Source organism: Mirounga angustirostris, unplaced genomic scaffold, assembly GCF_029215605.1.
Source record: "Mirounga angustirostris isolate CCGP_5_RB_7025 unplaced genomic scaffold, mMirAng1.0.hap1 SCAF_10, whole genome shotgun sequence".
NCBI classification, from domain to species: Eukaryota; Metazoa; Chordata; class Mammalia; order Carnivora; family Phocidae; genus Mirounga; species Mirounga angustirostris.
Genome location: NW_026991718.1, coordinates 96,831,718 through 96,851,086, shown reverse-complemented (window position 1 = coordinate 96,851,086; position 19,369 = coordinate 96,831,718). Strand labels below are relative to the sequence as shown.

Genomic DNA, 19,369 nt, shown 5'->3' with positions numbered 1-19,369 from the left:
CAGTGGTCTCTGAATCACCTACTCTCGTGGGTGAGGTCAGACACTATCAAAGCTTATATTCAGGTCTGAACCTCAAACCTGGCATGGCTGACCCTCAACAGAAGACTCAGGTTTCCTGTCAACCCAGCAAAAACTGGGAACATGAAGAAATACGTATTTTGAAGCATTTTGAGGATGAAAACTGGAGGCCATTGGTGACACCTTTCACGATGAGCCTCGTCAAACAGGCAGACCATCTCTGTCTAGCCCTTGAGACACACAGATCAAAATTCCAATAGGAAACTACTAGTTCAGAAATTTCTGAAATCTAGCCATGCTAATGCATGCACATTCTACAATACTGCCGTGGAACTTTTTTTTTTTTTTTTTCTCATCTAACATTTACACTGGGTTTAACAAAGGCAGGAAGGATGCCCTTGAATATTAAGGTGAGTTTAATACGTGCTGAGTCAAAAATGGAAAAACTTCAACAAGTGGAAACAGAAGTATCAGCATCCCCTCTACATGTTAAAATACACAGAGCTTTAATATCTCATAGCTACATTTCCATTTCTTCAAAATCAAACCAGAACCCCAATCCCCCAAAAGTCACCGATCTTACCTTAAGCAAAGCACATAATAGCTATATTTGAGGGAGAAAGAAAAAAACGTTTTACCTATTTAAACCAAGATAATAAGATTAAGGCACCTTATTACAGTCCTTACTTTCAAAATATTTTGGGTTTCATTCCACTTATTTGTCCATTCCTTGGTCAATTCTTGAACCTAAAAGGAAAAACACACATGTATGATTGCTCCATAAGAAAATTATTGTGATTTTCTTCTAGAAAGTTTCCAAACTCTTAGAGCTTATGAAAGGATGTACGATATATTTTAATTAGATAGCAATTTCAATCCCTGAAAGAACCATTACCAAGGATAAATCAAACAAGCTGATCTCATCCTACAACCTACATTAAGGCAAAGGAAAGAAAAGGAAAAAAATTTGTCAAGTTGCCTAGAGTTTTACAACACTCTTTTTTCATGGTATACTTAAATAAAAACTGCTTCCTTGGATATTAACCAAAAATGACAAGGATGACAATGTCCCATTAAATGGGTTACTTTTTTCTAATTTATACTTTAGGTTCTAAAAAATAGTGATTTATTTTTCTAATTAGATGTGGCAATTAAATCACCTTGAATGCTGCAGTTTTAAGAGATGATCTGCTTTTTTAGCTAATTAATAGGGTTTATAAATCTCATTCCATCTTTAAAAAAAAAAGGTAGCTCTTTAATTAACTTTTAGTAAAAGCAAAAACCTTTTGATAAAAATCAGCTTCTTTCCAGTCTGCTATAACTCAGGGGAGAAAACATCCCCAATTGTTGAACACAGCACAGTTGGAAACTGCTTCTCAAATTTAATGAAAATATTCTGCTGGTTCCATAAAACTTTTAAAATGGTCCTAGTAAGTCATTCTACTAAGTAACTCAGTGATAGGTAGAAAAAAAAAAGAATGTGTCCTCTAAAAAGGAATATCCTGAAGCTAAAACAGAATAATGGGGGGGGGGGGGGCGGTAATGACATGATTGGAGAGAGGACACTCTGTCCTTGAAAGCCTTTCTCCTCCTCTAATTTAGCACCTCTGCCACCTCCGCACTCTTATCCCACCTGAACCTACTGCTCTTCCCACTGAGAAGTTAGCTTACTTAACCAGACCAAAGTGCATGCCTGAATACACCTGCTGCATGCACATTTTCTTCCAAGAGGAACACTTCCTGCATGCCACTGAGTATGGTAACTGGAAAGGGCATTCATGTCAGAAACCTCCCTGACAGAAAGCCTTTGTGACTGACAAGAGGTGGAGAAACCAGAGCGACAGCTTACCCAAGAAGAAAACCAAAACCCACCTATATCCAATCGTTCAGTGGTCATTCATTTTACTCCATTTACCCCAAGTAGGGCTGGACTAAGTTAAAATCATATCTCCTCATTTTTACTAGTTAGTAAAGTCAAAATCCATTATCTTCTTGGTTAAAAATAAATAAATAAGAGACACAGGACCAACCCTCTCTAGCTTTGCTTTTTGTGTGTTTTTAATGGTTTGCGAAGACTGTCTTTATGGCCTGGGGCTGCACACATGCTCCGGTCTTCCATCCCCTGAGTGATGCCAACCTCAGTCTCTAGATAGCAATTAAAGCCACATGGCTATCAGGGTTGTTTTGGAGAAGCTTTCAGAGAGCAAATAGTCTTATGCCTTCTCTCCCTATAGGAGAAGAAAAGACTGGTGTATGGAATTTACCAATTTATGATAATAATCAGTTAACAGATTCTCACTGGCAATTTATCTGAGAAACAAAGCATTCAACAGTAAATGCTTCTGCATTTCACCGACAGGTTTGCTCTCCCTGAAGAAATGACAAGCCAGTCAATCCTTTTCCAATTCAATCAAATAATTCTAGCTTTAAACAAATTGTTAAGTATGCCTTGAGTTGATTTTACTATTGAATTTAAAGCAAATAATCTTCATTTATAAAATAGACAAGCGTGGGATACCACCTCTAACAAATGACCAGGCGGTAAGATTTACGGCCAAGCAGACAGCAAACGATTGTAAAAGGTCAGCAAAAAAACTAGATTAAACTTACAAATTGTTATGAATGAGATAGGTAGTCATTTCTGTCACAGCATGTGTAATGCATTTAAATTAAAATGTTTATTGTTCTCTATTAACTTGCTAGGTATTCCTGAAAATGATTACTAAGAAATAATTTAAGACTATATCTGGACATTTCAAAGCACTCAAAATTAGAATTTGAGTACTAAAACATAAAATTTCATGAGAAAAATACGGATTAAGAAACTAATGTTTTTACTAATGCTATTATCAGCAAATTCATCAACATAATTATCCAGGGAAGTGTCAACAAGTTCCTAACTAAAACCCAATTTATATTTTCAATATTGTGTATTCTTGAAGAGCGTACCAAGAGAATCCAATTTTCTTTCTCTCTCTGTTTTAACCATTCGGCACAGTGAACAAAATCCAATCCCAAAAATGTTCTCAATGCCTGTTTTTCTTTCCACAGAGGAGTATTTTTTTAAAAAACAAGAACAGTACAGGGGCACCTGGGTGGTTCAGTCGTTAAGCGTCTGCCTTCGGCTCAGGTCATGATCCCGGGGTTCTGGGATCGAGCCCCCCACATCGGGCTCCCTGCTCGGCGGGAAGCCTGCTTCTCCCTCTCCCACTCCTCCTGCTTGTGTTCCCTCTCTCGCTATATCTCGCTGTCAAATAAATAAAATCTTTAAAAAACAAAAAAACAAAAACAGTACAGAATCAGGTCAGCCATGAAACGTCGGGGCCACAACATCTCCAGAGCTGCCCTGTCTGCCAGGCACTCCCTGCCACTCGCTCCTCCTGCCTCAACTCTCTAACTTAAGGGAAACTAAGCATCTACCTGGAGTATTCAGAGATCTGCCAAGGGCCGCACTTCCCACCGGAAGCAAAGTAAAAGGATGACAAAAACTAAACGGTGGTCGTGCTTCAGCTGCGGTGAAGCTGTGGGGACCACCGCTGCTTCATGAATGCTGAACACAGCCTCCTCGACCCAAGGCTCCCGTCTGCTCTGAAGGACCCAGCAGCCTCGCTGCTTCAAGAATACAGCCTGTGTGTGAATTTCAACTGCACTTAACTATCACGTACCAGCCATTTAATAAGTCACAGAGAATGTGATAAGATAATAGAAAGTCTACTATTGTGTTTTTTTTTAAATATTTCATTTGAGAGAGAGAGAGAGCAAGCACAAGTGGGGAGGAGGGGCAGAGGGAGAAGGAGACTCCCTGCTAAGCACAGAGCTGGAGAGGAGAGCAGGGCTCTGGCTGGATCCCAGGCCCCTGAGATCTCACTACCTGAGCTGAAGTCAAATGCTTAACTGACTGAGCCACCCAGGCGCCCCTATTGTGCATCTTTAAAAATGGGGTGGGGGGCGCCTGGGTGGCTCAGTAGTTAAGCGTCTGCCTTCGGCTCAGGTCATGATCCCGGGGTCCTGGGATCGAGCCCCGCATCGAGCCCCGCATCGGGCTCCTTGCTCCGCGGGAAGCCTGCTTCTCCCTCTCCCGCTCCCCCTGCTTGTGTTCCCTCTCTCGCTGTGTCTCTCTCTGTCAAATAAATAAATAAAATCTTTAATAAATAAATAAATAAATAAATAAATAAATAAATACATAAATAAATAAATAAATAAAAATGGGGTGGGGCAGAGGGAGGATTAAGTGAAATGAAGAAGGAAAATGAGTTTTGAAGAGCAAGTACCAAAAAGCAGGCACTTAAAATAACAGCAAAAGTTAGAATTTAAAAAAATAACAAGTCGAGTTATCACTCACTCTTGCTTCATTCTGCTGAAGTTTTTCCTCCATACTTAAGGCTGTGGGAGAGTCTAAGAGGGCAATCTACAATTTAAGCCATAAAAGAGAACTGTAATTAGTAAACAGCAATTATCTACAGGAAGGATTTATCCATGATTGATAAATTATCAAAAACTGCCAAATAAACTATTAGGAAGAGATAAAATGTATTGTTCCACAACCCCCCAAAAACAGTCAGTCATCACTAAGTCTTTAATTGATGGAGTACATATCTCATAATATTCAAAACCATGGCATCCTAAAACCTACATTTGCAATACAAATCAGTAAAGCGAAGAGAAAAGACAAACTGACATGCTGACATTCTGACATGCTGACATTCTGCCAAAATCAAACACAATCTAAATCCCTAGATCTGAAAGGATTCATCTGTTTTGAATAAGCACAATGTAAAAATTCAAAAAGAAGCGTAAGTCTTGCTCAACCACAGGCTTCTAAGATTTACACATGTTGATACATGCAAATGAAACTCATTTATTTTCACTGCTCAGTTCTACTCCACATATGGTACGGCTACACCACAATCCATTTCTTTATCCATGTTGCAAAGGTAAAAAGATTGACATGAGAATGACAGGACACCAAAATCAGGTTAGAAATGGGACAAGGCAGAGAGAGACAGGAGAGGCAAAGGGAGCCAGTTGGGGCACAGAGCGGCTCTGACTGTGTTCGGAACTCATAATCTGAGAGGCAGGGACCGAGTACTCCCCGCTACGATGTCATCAGAAATAAAAGAAAGGGGTCTCAGAAAAGGTACAGATGAGAGCATATAGTCAGTGATACTATAATAGCATTGTATGGTGACAGATGGTAGCTACACTTGTGGTGAGCATGTAGAGAAGTTGAATCACTCTGTTGTACACCGGAAACTAATGTAACACTGTGTGTCAACTAGACTCAAATAAAAAGAAAGAGAGAGGGTCTTCCTCCCTCGCCATCCCACGGGCAACCAGTCTTACCCAACAAGTTGTGTAAACCTGCAGTTTTTCTGGTCGTATGCAAGCATATTTTTGTTGTTTTTTAAACAAATAGCATGAATACTATTCTGAATAGTGCCATTTTCACTCAACAATATATCTTGGAGAAAATCCAGTACAAATAAATCCACTTCGTTCTTTTTGAACAATTCCAACGCACTGTACAGTGTCCCACTATATGGATATTCCATAATTTATGTTAGTACTTTCCTCTTAATGGAAATGCAGGTTTTTTCTAATCTTCTGTTTTACCAGCAATGCTATAAATGACTATCCTGTACCAGCTGCCTACCATGTACGTAGCTGTATGGATAAGTTCCTCGAAGGGAATTTGTGAGTCATTTATATGTATGATTTTTTTTTTTAATTGCCAAGTTGTCCTCCTCAGAGACTGTAGCATTTTTTCATTATTATTTACTTTTCAATTTCTATTCAAATGAATGCAACAGCCACAAGGTGATCCTCTTAGGCTCAGTTCTACATTCAGGCTAACAAGACTACCAGGGGCCACACTCAGCCTCGGTCTACTCAGCAGAGAGCAGAGCTAACGACAGGACGGCAAGGTCCTCGTGAAGTCTCTGCAACAGTCCTCACAGCTGTCAGGAGCTACTGTCTTTGGCCCTCTTGAAGGGTTGAGATTCAAACTCGCATGTGGGGGGCTCACCCTGGCTTAGAAGCCCCACACCCCACAGGAGGCAACATCTCCTGTACAGGCATAACCTCCAAGGTCCACAAGAGACACACCCAGTTACCAGAGTCACTGCACTCAGGGAAACCCAAAGCTATGGCTTCCCGCACACATCTATAGTTATATATAGTTCATCCTAATCCAGATGCAATTCTTCTATTGACAAATAGCTGCCAGTGAAGAAATGTAAGTGCCAGGTATTATTATGACTGCACTGTGTATATATGGTTGACAATTTTCAAAATAATTAGCAACCCCTTTATAACATGGCTAATTTTACAGACTCCACTCTTGGGATCTTTCATCTCTACTCAAAGCTGAAACATTCCTACCACATCGACTACTCAGCAGATAATCAGATTGAACACAAGCATGCAGGCTATCATGACCACCACACCTTTTGGAAACCCTACCTGAGTCCTTTTAAAAGAAATATTTGGTAAAACTAAACCATTTTCAATTAAACTACTCTTTGCACGGTGTCCATGTAGAAGAAAAATGTTCAGGATTAAATAATATTCATATGAAGTTCATGTGTTAAACCAATTCTACTACATCAAAACTGCAGTGGTTTCAACTCCCCTAACCACATGGACAAGCACCTGCTGCCTCCCGCCCTTGCCAACGTACGTACGCTGCAATCAAGCACTGTCATCTGTGCCCATCGGATAGGTTTTCTAAGAATTTTGAGGTGTAATTTACATGCAGCAAAATACACAGCTTAATGACTATTTGTCGATATGCCCATTTTCATATATATATATTCATTTCACTAGTCTTAGTATTTGCATTTATTGTATTTTAAGGGACACTGAGCATATTTTCATAGATTAGGAACCATCTGAAACTTTTTTCTGTGAACTGTGCTCATATTCTTTGTTCACTTTTCTATCAGCTTGTGATCTTTCATCTTTTTTTAATATTTTATTTGAGAGAGAGAGAGAATAAGCAAGCACAAACGGGAGGGGGAAGAGCAGAGGGAGACATGGGCTTGATCCCAGGACCCCAGGATCGTGACCTGCGTCAAAGGCAGACTCTTAACTGACTGAGCCACCCAGGTGCCCCATCTTATCTTTTTAATAGAAGCTCTTTTCATAATAAAGAAAGTGCACAAGTTGGCAATCTTCTTTTCCTGGTTTGTACTGATTACAGCAAATTTTTATGGTGTCATGTAAATATGCTATGTTCTTCCTTACCTTGGTCTATGTGAGCTCTCATGAAATGAGAAAGAGGAGTTATGGTTCCCTGTGGCAAATGTGTTTGGCTCTGTCTCCTGCTATTTCCTATAGTGTCTTTGGTTGTTTTTTGTTTTTTTTTCCCTTTATAAAAGCTGACATCATGTTTGATTTTAATTATGAATTTGACTCTTTGCTGTAATAAAGTGCTTTTTCTAGGAATACATAATATACATAAAATGTAAAAACAACATAATGCTGTTTTCGTACCTCCTTCTTTCCCCTTTGAATTACCGAGTGGGCCTGTGCTCAGTCTTACAAACATCATGTAACAGTTTTACTCTGTGACCCTCTCAGAGACGTGTCTATCTTAAAAGTTTGCACGTGATGACATTTCTATTATCTAGCTATCATTTAAAGTTTCTCTGTGACTCCAGCTACACAAATGAGAAATTCATTCTACTTCCATCTTCTCTTCTTGTCTTGCTTTGCCTCCTGACTTTTCTGGCTTATTTCATTTCTATATTGTTTAATTTTCTCATCTCCGGATACATTCAAGAGAAAAGGAGTTCACTGACATTCTCTCTGCCAGATTCAAAGCAGAAGTCTGAAAATATGCTTTAAATGTAACAAAAGAGGACACTTCAAAAGACAAGCGATCAAAATGCTTGACTTCATTAACCATCTGAGAAGTGCACACTAAAGTCCTCTGTAACACAACTCTGTAACCATTGGATGGTTACAATGAGCAATGGGCAATCCCATTTGTGTGGCTGGAGACCTGCAGCAACTAGAGCTGGCACTTTCATACACTGATGGTGGAATCTCACCTGGTAGAGGCTCTTTAAAAAATTGTCTGGCAGCATTTGCTAAAACTTAACACATGTACACCTTCTGACCCACCAACTCCACTCTTAGGTGTAAACCTAGCAGAAATGCATCCATACATTCACTAAAAGACATGGAGAAGAGAGTCAATAGCAGCACTAATAGCCCCAGAAAGGAAACTCCCCAAATGCCCATCAAAATTAGAATGCGTAAATGAGCTGGGACATACATGTATGATGGCATTCAATACAGCAGTGAGAATGAACAGATCTATAACTACATGCAACAACGTGGATCAACCTCACAAACACAACACTGAATGAAAGAAATGAGATCAAAAGAGTATATACTGCATGAGTCCATTTATATAAAGAAAAACTGGCAACAGTAAAACTTAATCTATGCCCTCAGAAGTCAGGGTAATGGTTACTCTTGAAGGAAATGGCAGGTAGTACCTGGAAAGGGGACATTAAGGGGGTTTTCCAGGGGGCTGGTAAATTTCTGTTCCTTCATGTGTGTGCAGGTTAGATGGATGGATTCAGCTTGCGAAAATTCACTGATTTGGATTCTTACAATATGTAATTTTCCTGTACATACGCAATTCTTCAATAAAGAGTTCAAACATATGTATGTATATACAAACTACTACATATATATCTGTATATCTCTATGTAGTAAGCAAATACATGTTTGATTCTTGTGCTTTATTTGCGTTGTGCTTTTGAAACTCTGATGCACATGACATTTTGCATTGGCAAATACATAAACTTATTAAAAGGAGGAGTTGATTTTTATTTAGCTGTCCTTAAGCAAATAATAGAACTTTGATTTGAATAACATTCTCAATGAACCATGGCAGCATTTGGAATATTGTAGGAATAGAGCAATGTCATCAGAAAAAATTATACAGAGATTTTTAATGGGCACTTAAGAACACCTGCTTATTTTATTGAGCATCACAAATTTAATTAATTTAGGATAAGCCTGTATTGTCTCACAATAATTTATAGTTTCATAGTATAATAAATTATTTTAAATTGGGACTTCTGTTTTTATTATAATGTATTAGGTTTAACAAAGAATTTTATCTTCAATGCACTCTAAAATAGACTTAACTATCTTTTCCATCCTCACCCTCAAAACCACAGCAACAAAAATACTCCTTTAATAATTTGGTCATGAAAGAAGATAAAAGGCAACTGGCACACACAATACCTCTGAAGACACTCCTCAGATAATGTATAAGTTTTAATAAATTAAAGTTTTCTGTCCATATAATAAAGCTCCCTTCAAGGATTTCCTCAGTTTAATTTAAAAAAGGCTGGTCTTTTTTTTCCTTCATTTCCATAACTTAGTAAACCATTAAGTACAAGTTCCATCAAGAATTTTCCAAATACTTTCCTTCATATATAATAGTTTGGGTGATCCTATCAAATCACCCTTAAATGTTCACCTCAGATAAGTAACGTTTTAATAACACTGAAAAAAAGATCCCAATAACATGGTGTATGAATTAAAATGACTATCATGATTCAGGTCATAAGTTAGAGTCTGACATCACATAGAGCTGGATCATTCATTCTGGCAACCTCCTTTCACACACAGGAAAGGTCCACATCAAAACATAAAATATACATGGAGATATTTCTAAGTGCAATGAACAATTCCTATTCCACTGTCGTCTGCCATTGTATGGGAAAGAACTGTCAGGTGTATTCCAGGACACAGGAAACTCAGTGAGGTTTTCATCCTGCTGATAGTTTCAGGGGCCAAACCACTTACAGTATCTCAAAGGCTTCAAGGGCCATATATTCCTAGATGAAAAGCTGTTCTAGAGAGAGCACTCTGCTTTTAAAGAAAAGCATTTTTTTTAATGATACACTTAAGACATCCATTTACGGGTTAAGAAAATGGGAAGAAACGGATCTTTGTTTATTTCTAACTTGAATCTAAGTTGAATATTTTAAAAAGCTATCCCTGATTTTCTTTCAAGGTGGCCTTTCTTCACAACAGCATCTAAAACCTATAGAACCTAATTCATGCTACTCATCTCAAAATGTAACTCTTTGTGTACACTATGAAGATGAGGTCACTGTGAAAAAAACAAAAGGACAAAGCCCCTTCACTAGAATCCAAAAAAAACCTGAAGTGAGGCCATTTTGACAATCAAGCCCTCAGGGACACCATGTCAGCCAGCCACAGGCTTGTCACACATGTCACTGTATCACATAACCACCTCTGTAATGGGCAATACAAAATAGATTCGGAAAGGTCTTCAAACAAGCCTTTCATTCTGTTAAAATACATTTTCAAGTCATAAAATGCATGGGTAGAATTTTAAATATTACTCCAAGCACCTCAATTTCCTTCCACTAATGGAGATTATGCTGCTAATCCTACTGCATGCTAAGTTTCCATCCATAATTGATAACTATTAGATAGTTAATCATTTCAGGTTTAGTGGATAAAATCTTCCACATGGAGCACATAATGAATGCAAAGGCCAATGGGAGGGTAATGTAAAGGAGAGACTGGCTAACTCATTCAAAGCTTTACTTAGCACTTATTTACTCAAATCAATACAACAAGTGAGATAATTGTCTCATTAAGATCTAGAAATAGATGTCATTACTCAAAGAAAATTATCCATAAATCTCAGAAAAACCCAACCTGATTCCCTTGAGCAAGCAGTGTTTTCAGTCTGGCTATTTCAGCACGCAGCTCACGGATGAGTTTGACGTTGGCGTCCTCATTAATAGTAGGCTTGTTGATGATGTTTTTGGCTCTATTTGCATAGCGAAGAGTACTTAGGGTTTCTCCGTAATTGACATCAGCAGGTGAAATGGCTGTGAAGAATGAATTCAAAAAATAATTTATCCAGCACTCCGTGTTTCATTTAACACAAAGCTGGTTCGTAATTTAAAAGTCAGATTAACCCCAGGTCATTGGATAGACTAAATATTCATTGCCACAGTAATGAATATTAAAAATTATCTAAGATTTATAGGAAAGGTGCTCACTATACCAAATTAAATGTCATTCTGCTCCTCTTAAGTCTAGAATCAGCTAGCTATCTAACCAACTCTAAAATGAGATATGAGATACTCCACCGTACTTTAAGGAGTTTCTCTGTTGGAGACACACAAAGAAGATGATTTCAAGATTATCTGTATACTTCTCAATATTACATAGAAATTAAAATACTTTTAAAAGTTTTGGCAAAGCCTACCACCTGTAAAAATCTAAAGCATGATCATTTTTCAAAACAGTAAGTCAGTGAATTCTTTTCCTCCTAACGCTTTGGTTAATTGCCCTGCCCCCACCACAGCCTGTAGGGCTCAGGTAACGAGACAGTTGCTTCTGGGGTACACACCCCAGGATAGATCCCTTTTCTCCAGCGTTAATGCAAGGCCTGCGGAGTGGGGAATATGCAAACAAGGGAGGGGAAGGGGAGAAAAGGCAAGAGAAAGTGGGTTTAAAAGTTTCTGAGTTCCCCCACACGACTGTCTCCCCTTTGCACACTTTTCTTCTCTGCTACACTTCTTCCTGTTGGTGATAATGTAGCAGCACAGTACAGAACTGCTATCATTTATGTGCACCGTTGTTTTTCCTCTCAATTCTCATTTTAAATTCCACATGTCCTGCTTTAGAATAGAAAAACAGAAGTTGGGTTATTTTCACTTTATATTCCTATAATGATTTTCTCCTGTGAGCTCGTGGATTGAAAAGTTTCTATCCTGTACTTTGAGCAAAGAAAGGGTAAGAGTCATTCCGCACATAGCATCCTAGCTTGCACAACACATGGTAAGTTTATCTAACTAGGAAACGGGAAAGAGAGTTAATAATAGGATAGTGTAGATAGGATCAGTCATTTTCTTCAAGACAGAAAAATTATTATTTTTAAGATTAAAAAAAAAGGTACTATTTCCTAACGAGACACTTGAAACTTACACATCTACAGTTAGTTCACATAAAACACTATATACTGAGGAAAAGAACTTGGAATTCTTACTGGCGATCATGATGGTTTTAGAGTTCCCACCAAGGCTATCTTTCAACAACCAAGTCAAAACAGAATCCCTGTAAGGCACAAAAACTTGCTTCTTCTTCACAAGAGGGTTTGCCGCATCCTGAGATAAGTCGGCTGCACGGGAGAAAAAGAAAAAAGAAAACAACAGTTAGTGAGGTTTTTTGCTCTAATTTCACTTCAGAAAACCTTGAGGCTATAATCTCCGTCTGTAACACAAACACTAGACATAACTGCTTCGTGCTAATACAGTACCGCGAAGAGTAAGAGGCAGCAGGGGACAAGCAGAAACCCACCTAAGGCAGAAATGACATTTCCCAGAGTCACGAGGGATTTGTTAATATTCCCCCCTTCCTTCAGTCTAACCCCAGTGGCACCGGTGGCATCTGCGCGCTCACTTCCAGCAAGATCGACTAGGTGGATCTTACTCACGGTTTCACACGGCATTTCAGAATCAAATTTCGCCTGTAGCAAAACATAAAAGCAAAACTGAAGAGGTGTAAAGAGCCCTAATGTTGTCTGTGATACAAATCCTAATTATTTTCCACGCCTCACTGTGATTTCTCAGGGTAGGGTTGTTTTTCGTTTGTTGTTGTTGTTTTAATCTCGCTGTTTCATAGGCCTTCTCACTGATTATAGAAACTTCCAAATGAAACTGAATACAACAGAAGTTGACCATACGTCATTCTTAAACTTTCTGAAGAACTGTTCCATTACTCCAATCACTCGGTCGTTCTCAACAAAGGCTTACTGAGTCTGACTGTGGCAGAACAGGATGCAAGTCGTTGAGGGCACTCACAAAGAAAAAAGAAGTAAACAAATAACTAGTTTTGTTCTCATCTGGAATCTTCAGCATTCCAAGCACAAGGGCTCTCCAAAATAGGATAAATGTAGACAGTTATGTAAGAGATAATTTGACCGTTATTCAATGTTAAAACTTGTTTCACAAATTATAAAAAAACTGAAAACCTTAAATAATGTATTCCTTGATTCTGAATTCTACCAAAATTTTACCTTCCCAAAGACTTTTAACCTATATTTAATAGTCTGAACTGAAATGCCAAAAAGAAATTACCATACTTTGATAGAAATGTAAGCCTCTTACAAACTAGGGATGGCCACATCCTAATCTACATTAACCAGAAAGGAGAAAATCCAATAAACTACAGTAAATCAAAAAGCAAAGATCTGGGGTGCCTGGGTGGCTCAGTCGGTTAGGTGTCTGCCTTCAGCACAGGTCATGATCCCAGGATCCTGGGATCGAGCCCCACATCAAGCTCCCTGCTCAGCAGGGATCTGCTTCTCCCTTTCCTGCCCCCTGCTTGTACTCTCTCTCTCTCTCTCTCTGTCAAATAAATAAAATATTAAAAAATAAGAAAAGCAAAGATCTAACTAAAGGTAAAGATGTGGAGCATTTATTGGGAGTTGTTCTGATTGACCTTTGAGAATTTTTTTTTAATTTTCTTTGCTCTGTGATCCCCTTCCTTAATTAAACACTATCTTTTTGTATCTGATATGTTCAATGGTTAATACAGGTCAGGACATCCCCAAACTCCTAACACATGTTGAAGCCCTGAGAGGACCTTCTGTGTATGTTTGCATTCATCTGTTCTACTGGCCTAGGTCTTAAAATATTTACCCTCAATAATTTCAGCACATATTCAAAATGCTCTCGACCTCCTGATCAGAATGAGTTCTTACATCAGTACTTAAAAATGTCGGTTGCCCTTTAATATCATTCTCATAATCCTAATCAACACTGTGGGGTGAGTGCCATGGAGCGATAATGTACCACAATGAGTTACTCACCTTGGCCCCTAGCTGGTCTGACTTGGCAATCCATTATCTCCCACAGAGCTCGCAACAATGAAAACTTTTGCTTAATTATGCACAAAGCAAGCTTTTTTTTATGTCTAAAGCAGGGCGGAAGCCTGCTAAGTATTTCTTAAGGGTACACATCTGGACATTTCAAACGACTGTGACTGTAACCACCGAGAGACTCTGCACACAGCACATGTTCGACTCCAATTAACAAGGAAATGACAGGCAGTCACCTTTGCCTGCCACTGCTCCTGGTTCAACAATGATCAGTCCTCAGCTGGTGCTAAACACCTAGTAAAGACCTCAGGGATGGAGCCAGCCGGCCCTGCAGCTGCCCTCACCTGAGTGAACTTGATGGTGAAGATGGCATGAGACCTGCTACTGACGTCGTTCATCCCAGTCGCTGCTGTGGTTCGATTGATATTTCCCGCATCCATCAGTTCTTCGACATCACTGTAATTCTGTACTAAATGTTTGGATAAATCTGGGGAAAAAAAGTGTTGGGGGGGAGCTGAGGAAATCTCCCTAATCTATAGTAAACAGAGTAAGAAATTTACCTCTGAAATAACACATGACTGTACAGTACAGACTTGTTTAAAGATCTTACTTGTTCCTGCAGTGTGGTAGTTTACAACACGGACTCAAGGGCTGGGGCTGTCTAGGGTCAAATCCCAGTCTGCCGCTGACTAGTGGACTTACATGGTTATGTGCGAGTCACTTAATAAGCTTCACTGAGCCTTAGTCACCTCTGATAATACGTACTTATCACATAGGGGATTTATGATGTGTTAGCTAATATCATCAACCACGTGAGCATTAGTCATAGCAAGGGAAATGTAAACACTACCTTCAGGCAAAACCAGAGAGCATTTTTTAATCCTTTAAAAACACTTTTTTATTCATTTTGGGAGAACATTCATATGGTTCTAAAATCGAAGGCAACAAAAGGTATACTGTGTAAAGGGTCTCCCTGACCCCTATCCTAAAGTCCACTCCCAACTTCTCTTCTGTCAGGCAACCCGATGTTATTAGTTTCTCCATCCACTTCTAGAAATAACCCATACATATACATAAAACCATCTTCTTTCCCCTTTCAAACATGGCAGTGTACCATAAACATTGTTTTGCATCCTGCTTTTTTCTATGTAATAACTGAAGAATATTCTGTATCAGTTAAGGTGATTCCTCACTCATTTTTATGGCTGCAGAGCATTCAACTGTATGCATGTACCATAATCAATTTCACCAGTCTCCTGTTGAGACCATAGATGGTGGTTGTTTACATTTTGTTTCCAATTACAAGTAACGCTACTACAAATAATCTTGTACACAGGTCTTTTCAAATATGTGTGAATATTTCTGCAGAATAAATTCTGAAGAGGCCAAAGTGCTAGATCCAAGCACATTTGAAATTTTGATGGATATTGCAAAATTGTCCTCCATAGAAAGCAATTTACACCCAGCAGTAGCAGTGTATAAGACTGCCTATCTCCCAACACTGTCCTACCAGGCTTACTTACATCTACCAGGGATAGGTAATAAATGTTATCTTGAAGATTTTTTTATTCTGTTTTTCTCTGAGTATGAGTGAGGCTGAGCATTCTTTCCTCCATTTAAAAACCATCAGCATTGGGTGCCTGGGTGGCTCAGTTGGTTAAGCGACTGCCTTCAGCTCAGGTCATTATCCCAGAGTCCTGGGATCGAGTCCCACATCAGGCTCCCAGCTCAGCGGGGAGCCTGCTTCTCCCTCTGACCCGCTCCCCTCTCATGCTGTCTCTCTCTCTCTCTCAAATAAATAAATAAAATCTTTAAAATAAATTTTTTAAAAAAAAAACCATTAGCATTTCCATTTCTGTGAACAGTCTATTCACATCCTGTGTTCGTTTTTCTACTTGGTTGTTGGATCTGTCATCACTGAGTTATAGGATCTCTTTATATATTAGGGAAATGAGTCCTCTGTCTGAAACTTTGATTGAAAAGATTTTCCCCAGTTTGTAAGTTCTCTTTTTACTTTGCTGATGGTGTTTCTGTCAAGTTTTATTTTTTTACCATTTCAAATTTAAAACTTTTATTTCATGGTTCCTGAGTTTTAAGTGAAATTTCTAAAAGACTTCCCTTCTCTAGATTTCTGGAAAAAAGGTTAACCCATAGTTTCTTTTTTTTTTTTTTTAAAGATTTTATTTATTTATTTGACAGAGAGAGAGATAGCAGAGCAGGAACACAAGCAGGGGGAGTGGGAGAGGGAGAAGCAGGCTTCCTGCCTAACAGAGAGCCCGATGCGGGACTCGATCCCAGGACCCCGGGATCATGACCTGAGCCGAAGGCAGACGCTTAACGACTGAGCCACCCAGGCGCCCCAACCCATAGTTTCTTATAGTCATTTTATTATGTCACTTTTGACATTAAAATCTTTCTCCATTTACCATTTATCCTGGTGTAAAAATGGAGCTATAGTACCAATTTACTCTTTTTTTTTTTCCCTCCCAAGCAGCTTAACAACCAATATTCCTCCAATGTTTCACGATCAGATTTATTAGAAACTAAATCCCTCTAAGTATGTACATCAGATTCCAGATGTTTTGCCCTGTTTGATTATTCTGTCTTTTCATAAACCAGCTTTATAATATGTCCTAGCATCTGATAAAAGACAATTAAAGGGAAGTATGAAGGCACAGTTAGCCTAAAAGCTATTAACAATAATAGCTATTCCACGCTCCACAAAACAAATACATAGTTATACACCTTACTTTGGGCATAAGAGGCAAAATTTCAATTGGAAATTTAATAAAATGCAGATGGAGTCCTGTGGGTACACTTGGTATCACTAAGTGAAAAAGACAACCAAAACAGGAACACCTTTTTAAGCCCAGGACCAGTTCTCAGCCTTGCCTCCAATGAGACACAGACGAAGGACAAGACCACAGGAACACGCCTTTCTGGGCGCGATTCCTGCGGTCGGCCACAACTCAGCCGCCTCCGCGAGTCAGCCGACAGGAGCTGCAGTATCCAGGCAGCCTCAAACCCAGCCTGTGTGTGAATACTGAGCAAGGGCCAGCCCTTGACCAGCATTACCTGAGGCACAGCTAGTGTCATCACAACACAGATGCTGAGGACCACAGCGCAGGAAACTCTGCCAGTGCTCTTCTCACAAGGTGAGAAGTCTTAGAATCTCCTGATGCTCATAGGCTACCCTTAAGGTCAGTAAAAACAGACCGCTAAGATGCAGCGCCACGTAAAGAGACAGCCTGTAGGGTTGCTTATGCTGCCCGCGAACCCTGGAAAACAAATTTGCAGAGACTTCTTCTTCTGAGAGCCAGAGGAAATCTACTGGCGAGCGCACGGAATCAGCGAATGCCCGGTGAAGTACAAATTCACACTAGTGACAGCTGCAGTGCCAGCACGTCGTTTTTACTAGAATAAAATGCCAAAGACAAGGACATTTTTCACATCTCACCATTATCTTACGTTTTTCCCCTGAAACTACTGTTTTTACACAAATTCCCAAGAAGAGAGCTGTGAAATATTCGCTCTTACCCTCAACATACGGTCCTTCTTTTGGATGCTCTCGGACTCTTAGATTGAAGGTTTTGGATGACTTCCGCCTAAGCAGATCTCTCACACGTTCATTATAAATTTCCAAGTAGCTAAAAATTTAAATAGGACTGAACTCAGTAAAATTATTTCCCCATTAATATAAGAACAAAACAGTAACAGTAGCAACATACAGTTACGGGTGGTAGCCATGTATCAGGTACTATGCTTAGCACGGTAAGTGGATTTCTTCATTTAATCCCTAAGATAGCCCAGAGGCAGGTACCACTATTATCCCCATTTTACAGTTGAGGCAATAGAGGTATAGAGTTTTTTAAACAACTTGTCCAAGGCCACATAGCCACTGAGAGGTCAGGCAGCCATGAGGACCTCTGATTGCCATGTTTGTCCTCAAAACCAATGAGAAGACTGGCTCCCCGCCAAGGTTTAATTTCAGGGAGGGAAAACAACACTTTAACCATCCAGATTTACTTAAAGATTAGATGTATAGTGATCCTACCAACACAAGGAATAAAACAAACCTTACTCAAATAAAAGGCGGCAAGTGAACGGGGTATACACTTAAAAGTCAAAAGCTCACTCTATTCGAAATAAACATCCTATGTCAGAGTTTCTGACCAAGCAGGATTATTCCCACTAGCCACCCCAAATCCTAATCCAAATTGCACCCAGGAAAGTCACTAAAAACAGACATACTTTAAGCTTTGCCTCTAGCTATGATAGTACAGGAGGAGAAAAGGCAGACTCTCCCTTCAGGAATCCAAAGGCTTTATCCTTTATCTACTCCTCGTGCCCAGAGAGAAGCTCCAACCAAGCTCACACACTCAGTTACTCAGACCATGGGCCCTACCTGACTTCAGTTCGAAAAGACGCTTCGTCCCATCTGGTGGTTTCATTTATTTGACTGAAGAGCCCTTCACAGATCCGAGGTATTAAGCCAGAATCGCCCTGCAGTGGGAAGGAGGAATGCCACAGCTGTCACTGGAAATAAAGGCAACCGATGGCTGAATTTGCAATTTGCCAGAGTGGATTTAGACCCAAGGGGCCTTCATGTCAACTCCAGGCCTACCACCGCAGGGCCCCAGATACAGCATTTACCCCCTTGGGACTGCTTCCTAGCCTCTGAAATCAGAGGATGGAGCCTTCTAACTTCTACATGCTAGGTCTAGAGTAATATACAGTTATCAGCTCTCAATCAGTTAAATCCTGACTTGAAAACAAAGAAGATCTATTTCCTTAAACTTTCAAACAAGATGGTCTACAGCTGTAGAATAAATGTGGAAAATTTGATCGCGTCAAATGACCAAAGAAGGTGAAACAGACACTGAGCAGAAAAGAAAAACACCAATGAGACCTTGGTAAGCAAAGTAGCTGATAACTGTCTTAACCCTTAGGTGACAGGACCACATTGAAACATGTATTATATCCCTCCTTTGATGCACTCATCCCAACTCTGGCCTTCCAAGACAGATTTTAATACGTCATATTAGTTATGCGACATGGGCATCTTCAGGAGTATTCGTGTTTCAGCCGGCATTAACAAGCTGATGAGCCTCAGAACGGTATTAAAGATGAGGCCAAATGTTCTTATTAGGAAACCAAAACTTCAGAGCTTCAGTGTTTCCTTCCAAAGACCATCCCTACCTTCACCCAACATGCCCTCCCCCCAAAAAAATATCATCACAGCATTAAGAGAACTTTTTTTCCCTTACAACATTAAGTTGGTACCCAATTCTTATCAAGGAAAATTGGGCTTTTTGCCATATTTTTTGTGTGTGTGCCTTTAAAAAATAAAATAAAAAGGAAGACCCAAACAGGGTTCAACTAACTATAAGGTCAGAGAAAAACAGGTGTAATTTAGGAATGCTTTATGAATGTTTAACTTAACATAAAAGAGCT

At 39.4% G+C, this 19,369-nt stretch overlaps 1 protein-coding gene across 6 annotated transcripts in view; it reads right to left on the bottom strand.

Annotated features, from left to right (window-relative positions):
* Positions 1–19,369, bottom strand: part of KIF16B (kinesin family member 16B) — a 296,531-nt gene that overhangs the window by 231,107 nt on the left and 46,055 nt on the right. For all 6 annotated transcript variants that reach the window (XM_045885380.2, XM_064572797.1, XM_054510002.2 and 3 more), the window contains 8 exons: positions 18,321–18,418; positions 17,453–17,562; positions 14,260–14,402; positions 12,394–12,562; positions 12,083–12,214; positions 10,741–10,916; positions 4,361–4,426; positions 706–765 (listed from right to left, as the gene is read on the bottom strand). In XM_045885380.2, coding sequence (XP_045741336.1) covers positions 706–765; positions 4,361–4,426; positions 10,741–10,916; positions 12,083–12,214; positions 12,394–12,562; positions 14,260–14,402; positions 17,453–17,562; positions 18,321–18,418 — 954 coding nt within the window. The remainder of the gene's footprint in view (positions 1–705; positions 766–4,360; positions 4,427–10,740; positions 10,917–12,082; positions 12,215–12,393; positions 12,563–14,259; positions 14,403–17,452; positions 17,563–18,320; positions 18,419–19,369) is intronic.